This window comes from Lampetra fluviatilis, chromosome 5 (genome assembly GCF_964198595.1).
Source record: "Lampetra fluviatilis chromosome 5, kcLamFluv1.1, whole genome shotgun sequence".
NCBI classification, from domain to species: domain Eukaryota; kingdom Metazoa; phylum Chordata; class Hyperoartia; order Petromyzontiformes; family Petromyzontidae; genus Lampetra; species Lampetra fluviatilis.
In genome coordinates, this window is record NC_136279.1 from 5,945,162 (window position 1) to 5,952,935 (window position 7,774).

A 7,774-nucleotide genomic window follows, 5' to 3' on the forward strand; every position below is an offset into this window, starting at 1 on the left:
GACTAAAGCGTCGTGGAGACGACAACTTCGCTGCGTGGGGGGGCGCCCCCCCCCCATCTGTACCGATATCGATAACAAACGTGGGGCGTTGATTCCCTCAGATCAAGACGACGACGATCTTAGCAGTTTGTGCTTAGTGCGTATAAATAAATTAAACAATCACACTCTTGTGGCGAGCCTTGTTTGGGCGCCACGGTGGCGAGATGTCGACTACCTCGCCTGGTACGCAGGAGGGCGTGCGTTCGATCCCGACCCTGACGCCTGCTGTTCTCTATTTGGAGATTGCGTGTTTCTCCCCATGGTCGCGTGGATTTTTCTCGGGGTCCTCCGGTTTTCCCCTCCACATTTACACGCGCGCGTTTAGAGTGTTTGGCTGCTATACATTTCCACATGATAAGCCACTTCGTTGAGCTATCATTTGTGAAAACCAGGTAGCTTCTGAAAAAGAGCTACGTAGCTCAGTGGGCCTTGCACTTGGTAAAATAAAAAAGAGTGTTTTTGTTGTTGGTAAGAACGCATTAAGAAGGATCGGCACAGAACTCGAGAGGAGTGATGTGGCCAAAGGACATGGCACTGCCGGCTCTCCAGCTCCTCAATTATATTTTTAAAACGTGTTGACCCAACGAAACTACCACGCCAGGCTCGGTCAGCAGTCGAAAAAGCGTCACCAGCATCACACCACTGACCACTGCGTCGCCATGCGTGTGGACAAAACAAGACAAAGCTTCCCCATGCAGCCGACCTAGGCTGTTGGGGCAAGTGCTCTTAGCGAGCACCTACGAAGGCTGGAAGGGCACGCGAGGGGGGTGGTGTTACCAGCGCCACGCCTGGCCACCTTTGTATCCCTCGGCCATGATGCTTGCACACCACACCAGGTACTCACTTAGGGCTGAGTCGACCTAGTGGAAGCCCAAGACCGGTTCAGATATCACTCGCCGAATATCGAACGTTGTTGGCAGGGTTCGTCGCGCAGTGCGCCAATGAGCTTCGACCCTCCGGCTCCATCCCAAACGTGTGTGGACAGGCGCACCGCGGACACACGCCCGCAGCGCAGTGCAAGTTTGCCGTGAAACAACAACAACAGCAACAACCAAACACAAATGTCGGAGAGGCAGAGAGCCACTCACTAGGAGCGTCACTCGATGTAGTTGGGTCCCAGGAAGGCCAGGTCGTCCATGTACTCGGACTTGCTGACGGACGAGATGCTGTTACTCCTCTTGATCTGGTTGCCGGCCTCGCAGCTGCCGCCGCTGTCCTCCTGCGCGCACAGTGTCTGCTCTTCGGCCTCCGAGCCGCGGTGGTAGAAGTAGTTGAAGTTGGACACGATGACGGGCACGGGCAGAGCGATCGTGAGCACGCCCGCGATGGCGCACAGCGAGCCCACGATCTTGCCGCCTAGCGTCACGGGGAACATGTCTCCGTAGCCCACCGTGGTCATGGTGACGAGCGACCACCAGAAGGCCTCGGGGATGCTGTGGAAGTGCGTGTTGGGTTCGTCCACCTCGGCGAAGTAGATCGCGCTCGAGAAGAGGATGACGCCGATGAAGAGGAAGAAGATGAGGAGGCCTAGCTCGCGCATCGAGGCGCGCAGCGTCTGGCCCAGGATCTGCAGCCCCTTGGAGTGGCGCGACAGCTTGAAGATCCTGAAGACGCGCACCAGGCGGATGACCCTGAGGATGGCGAGCGACATCGTCTGCTGCCCGTTGTTGGCGCCCGTGTCTTGCGCCGCGAGCTCCGTGCCCAGCGTGATGAAGTAGGGCATGATGGCCACGATGTCGATAGTGTTCATGATGTTCTTGAAGAAGCCCGGCTTGCTGGGGCACGCGCAGAAGCGCACGAGCAGCTCGAAGCTGAACCACACGATGCACACGGTCTCCACGATGAAGAACGGGTCTTTGCCGAACTCGGGGGTGGGCCTCCCGCGGCCGTGCGGGACGGCCGCGTGCACGCCGGGCACGTGGCCGTAGCCGTGGCCGAGCGCGCCGCCACCACCACCACCACCACCACCGCCGCCCGGGTGCACGTGCCCTCCGTGCGCGTGGCCGCTGCCGCCGCTGCTGCCGTTGCCAGCAGCGTCGCCGGCACCGACTTCGTGGCGCGTGCCCGAGTGGAGGTCCTTGTCGTCGCGGAACTCGGGCAGTGTCTCGGCCACGAAGATGACGATGGAGATGACGATGACGAGCACGGACACGATGGCGATGACGCGCGCGGGGTTCGAGCTCTCCGGGTACTCGAAGAGGAGCCACACCTGGCGCTGGAGCGCGTTCTCGGGCAGCGGCTTCTCCTCCTCCTTCACGTAGCCCTCGTCCTCGCGGTAGCGCGCCATCGTCTCCTCGCCGAGCTCGTAGAAGCGCACCTCCTCGGCGAAGATGTCGTAGGGCACGTTGGTCGGCCTGCGCAGTTTGCCGCGCGACTGGTAGTAGTAGAGGATGGCGTCGAAGCTCGGCCGGTTGCGGTCGAAGAAGTACTCGTTGCGCAGCGGGTCGAAGTAGCGCATCCGCTTCTGGGGGTCGCCCAGCAGCGTGTCGGGGAAGTACGCGAGCGTGCGCAGCTGCGTCTCGAAGCGCAGGCCGGAGACGTTCACCACCACGCGCTCGCAGAATTCGTGGCCGCTCAGCTCGGGCTCGCAGCGGAAGCCGTCGGCGCGCGGGGTCTGAGAGCCCCCGCAGTCCACCTCGTCCCTGGCCGCTTCTCCGCTCACCGTCATTGCGGAGTCCCCACCACCACCACCCCCCACACCACCACCACCCCCCACACGAGGTGGCTCGGGATGACGACGATAACGATGATGGCTCGATCGGTCGCGACGGTGGCGGTGAGATGGTAGTTGGTGTTTGTTCGGGGGTGTGAGGGCTGCTGGATGGCCAGGAGAGTGAAATGGGGGGGGGGGGTGGGGGGGGAGTTGGGGGATGGGCGGGAGAGGGGGGGGGCAGTGACTGTGAGTCAGCAAGCCCTTGTCTTCTGTTGATTTGTAGTTATTAATAACCTTAATGCTAATTTCTGTCTCTTGAAAATTATGCGCGCGCGCGTGTGTGTGTGTGGCGTGCTGTGGACCAACTTATGTCCTGGTAAGTTCGCGTTTGTCTATTTTGAGAATAATCGCGTGATAGTCAAGCACGCACGACTGTCTCATTATTTCGACCGCATCACCGTGAATAAATAGCTACATTGAGATGCGCTGTACGAGACGTGTCCCTAATTACGATACCAGAAGCGTCGTGAGTGTTCCGTATCTCTCAACAAAGATCTCCGTCACGTGAGTCATCGTTGCTTTATGGAGCGCGACCCAGCGCATCCCCACTATCTTGAACAGCAATCTTAAATAGCAATCACTGCCCTCAATATCAATTGCACGAATCAGATGAGAGTTAACGGTGCGACCGTCTAATTGAGAATCTCGTTTCGCTCGCGACAAAACGTAGCCGTACAAATAATTAGTACAACTATTATGGTAATCGCAGGCGCGCGAGTGAAACAGTCGAGTCCCAAATCTCGCCTTGAACCTCTCCCGCCTGTCCTGTCGCCACAACTGCACCGCCACTTTCAATAACTCTCACTCTTTATCTCGACCACTTTCAGCAGAATCATCCTCTTGTTGTTGTCGAGAATCTTGATTTAAACGGGAGGAATCCGACGAACTACGAAGCGTCCCCTTTCGCAGATTGCAAAATGTCCAATTTTATAATTTGCCGTTAAGCGCCTCGGAATAGAGTGCCGTATTAATCTATGTGCGATCAATCGAGGGGGTGAATATACGCGCAGGCGATAATATCTTCAACACGGACAGCCAGACCATGAGAACGACAGCGAACTTTTTCACGTGGCTCTTTTTTGTTACCTTGAGGACAGCTCTTCCAAGCGAGTGGCTTCAACGGCGAGGAAGAGTGTTATTCCTCTCAATCCCTCTCTCAGTCTCTCTCTGTCCCCACAGGCGTGCCGGCACGGACGTTGTGCGAACGTTCACCGGCGACGTTACCAGTTGCCTCCTCGATGAGCCTCGACGTAAAATCAACCTTGACGTTCTTGCGCGAACTGATTTATCTTCTCACGAACGTGCTTGCAATCCACCCAACGGAGACAAACACGCCAACCACCCCCCCCCCAACACCTTGCCCACGTCTGCCACGATGTAAAAATGCCCTACGATTGTAAAAAAAAAAATGTACATAAACGCTGATAATAATAATTGTGATGATGATGATTGCGATGTCACAATGATGGGGCTGTGAGAGAGGAGCGATGGACGCGTGCCGGCGTCGAGGCGACTGCGCGAGTCGAGAGGGGGCTGCGCGATGGGTGGGCGGGTGGGTTGGTGGGTGGGTCGGTGGGCTGGTGGGTGGGTGGGTTGGTGGGTGGGTCGGTGGGCTGGTGGGTGGGTGGGTGCGATGGGTTGGTAGGTTTGGGTGGGTGGGTGTTTATATATAGAGAGAGAGAAGCCCGGCTATGCGTGGCTATGCTGATGACCCGCTCGCTGTCTTCTCGAACGGGCGTCCGACATCCCCACGCCTGACAGCGAAGCTGCCGTGGCTCTCCCCAGACGGACAATCCTCCCCCTTGACTCCACCAGCTTCCCAGTCAAGCCCCGCGATCTCTCCGCCCACTAACACCCCCCCACCACCACCCACCCCACCCTCACCTCGCCTCCCACCCCCACCTCGCCTCCCACCCCCGTCCCACCACAGTACAAAAAAATTATAAAGACAAAGATCTCCCGTATAGCCTGCACAGGCCGCCGGGGCAAGAGCGCTGCCAAGCGAACACCTATAGGGAAAAGGCGAGCGGCTGCACACAAGTGGCTGGTGTGGCCAGCTGTAACGCCCGGCCGCCTTTGTCTCCCCGGTGATGACGTCTACACCCCGCACCGGGCAGTACTCGTTTGAGGATGAGTCGACATTGGGGTTGTCCCCCAGAGTTGTTTTAGATATTCATCACCAATGTTGAGCGTGAGCGGAAATTGTCCGACTTAAATAGCCGGGGTTCGTATAGCAGTACGCTAAAAACTACCCCACCCCCCCACGACACACACACACACTCACTCCTGTACCTCCCTTGATTGACCTTACAAGCAACGACCCCGCCACTACCACAACCCTCTTCACCCGAGCCAGTCCCCCACCTTGACCCCTACTTTCTTGGATCAAGTTTCCTCTCTCGCTTCGATCTCCGAATTCCCCAAAAAGTCTCAGCTGGCCTTGATCCCACCACCTTGCTGAGCTAGATCCCATCGGACATCCGCCGCTCCTGCCTCTCCACCACCAACCTCATCGTCTCCCTTGACCCCACTGACCTCCTTCCCTCCCTCCCTCCATCACTCACTCACTAACCCCACCACGCTGCTCTCGTGTTCTGCTGGAGCCAAGGGTGCCTCAATGTAACCCGGGGGGTGGGTGGGGGGGGTTAGAACTCGTGTTTGTCAAGGGTAGGAGGGGTTATTTTAATCCTTCATTCTTTGAACTCCCCCTGCTCGGTCGCAACCAATGTACCCACCCCTCTCCTCTCTCCTCCCTCTCCTCCCCCTCCCTCCGTCTCCCTCCCTCCGTCTCCCTCCCTCCGTCTCCCTCCCTCCGTCTCCCCGCCTTCTGACTGGGGGTCACGCAGAGAGGACCTCTGTGCTTGACCGGCTCCTGTGTTGTTCTTGAAATGGAATAAGGGGGAGGGTTGGAGAATGGGGAGTGTGCAGTGTGCATGGGGAGAGGGTGAGAGAGTGAGCGAGAGAGCGAGCGAGAGAGCGAGCGAGAGGTGGGGGTTTACATAAAGCAAAGTTATTATTTAAAAAAAATACGAAATGATGAACGAAGCAAAGTGCCGACTACACCGAGCATCTTCTTGTTTCCACTGATCGTAAAAAAAAGAGAGAGCGAGGGAGAGAAAGAGAGGGCTGGCTGTACGACGCACAGCGTTGTATCTACCCGTGTCTGTTTGGATTATTGTGAAGACATCCGTCGTTTAACGATGTTGACAGATACTTTGGCAATCTACTGCTGGATGAAGGCTTCCCCGCGCGCCGTGTAGGTCATGGGGATTGTTGCTTGTTTGACCATATTTCACCACGCTGGGTCTACTCGGTGCACCCCGAGATGCGTAACTATACATAAACATCTTGACTTGAAGCTTTCGTGACTGCAGGAATTCATATTATTTGGGTCTAAAGTCACGTACATAAGTTCAAATTAATATTTGTTTATTTTTATTAATTTGAACCTATCTACGTGACTTTACCGAAAGACCCAAAGAATATACATAAACATATTAGGGGGCGGTGGGGAGGGGGATCTCTGTGACGTACGCACACAACTGTGACGTACTCACACAACTGCGCGCCCCCTCGCACCCGAACCCGTTCACCCTTCACAGCGCGTCGATCCCACGAATTCGTCGGTGCCATTTGCTGTATTCGTGACGCGAGACATCCCCACGTTCTTACGCGCGTCGGATCCCCTGTAGCAGAAGGCTCCCTTCTCCGCCACCGTGGCGAGATGTGAACTACCTCGCCTGGTATGCAGCAGGGTCGTGGGTTCGATCCCGACCATGACGGCTGCTGTATATTTTTGAGTGTGTATGGTCTCCGTCTCTCTCTCCGTGGTCACGTGTATTTTGCTCCGGGATCCAGGTTTTTCCGTCCACATTTAGAATGAACATCACGCGTTTCGAGTATTTTCATCGCTATACATTTCCATATGATAGCCTCTTCGTTGAGCTATCATGTGGCCAGGTCGCTTCTTAAAAAGAGCTATATACCTCAGTGGGCCTTACCTGGTAAAATAAAAAATAAAAACTGTTTAGTTTAATAGTTTCTAACCACCCATACTATTTGTAGTTTAGCAGGTAAGACCCACTGAGCTACGAAGTTCTTTTTTTCCAGAAGCTACCTGGTCACAAATGATAGCTCAACGAAGTGGGCTTATCACGAGGACATTTATAACAGCGCGTGATGTTGATTCGAACATAACAGCCTCCGTCCTTGACAGCACCCCCCTGTGGCAGCATCCACCAAAGCGCTTGACTAAGCTTCACGCGACATCAGGAGCTTCCCTATAGCCAGTAGCTCGGTGGGGAGTGGGGGGGCTCCCCCCTCTCCTCCCGGGTGGCTCTCCCCTTTACAATTCTCTTCTCTGTGCCCCTCCGGCTCATGGGCCACGGTGCAATTGCACCGCCTGCACACGCGTGAGCTTCGCTGCTGCCCCACACACGTCCCCCTCACCTGTATCTTGGTAGTTCGTATGGCTGCCGCCGTCTGTGGGGCATTGCCACTCGTTACCATTGCGTTTGAAAGCAGAGGGTGGAAGCCGAGGACGAGGGTGGAACATGATGAACACACAGGGAGTGAGTGTGACCGTGCGTCGATTACACGGCTCGCATGAGCTCGCAAGGGCCGTCGTGATGCCAGCCACCCGTGTAAGAATGTACGCATTTTCTGTAAATGCAAATATTGACTATACAGTATTAAGGAATACTAGAGCAAAGACAATTACCAACGAGACCGAAATTAAAACACTCGAAACAACACAAATGAGACGGTAAAAGTGGGGAATCTCCGTCCCTAAATCGCCACAATCTGTGCCCGCATATGTACGTGTATGTTGAACTTCTTTCGCACCGTACGTAGGTAGCCAACGCTTGCTCGTCGGAGGCATGTCCACCGTCGGGGGGAAATGGATCGCGACACCGCGCAACCTCTCACGCTGTTGAGACGCTTGCGGCCGACGGGACGAGACGAGGTCAGGGACCCCCCCACCTCCCCCCCGAGCGCGCATCGAGTTACGACGGCACTGTG

General features: G+C 56.0%; 1 protein-coding gene across 1 annotated transcript; it reads right to left on the reverse strand.

The window, feature by feature from the left end:
- Window positions 1–1,118: 1,118 nt before the first annotated feature.
- Window positions 1,119–2,814, reverse strand: LOC144932197 (potassium voltage-gated channel subfamily A member 2-like). Its single transcript, XM_078856147.1, has one exon. It carries the CDS (start codon window positions 2,705–2,707, stop codon window positions 1,136–1,138), a length of 1,572 nt encoding a protein of 523 aa, XP_078712273.1. The 5' UTR covers window positions 2,708–2,814; the 3' UTR covers window positions 1,119–1,135.
- Between the last annotated feature and the right edge of the window lie 4,960 nt (window positions 2,815–7,774).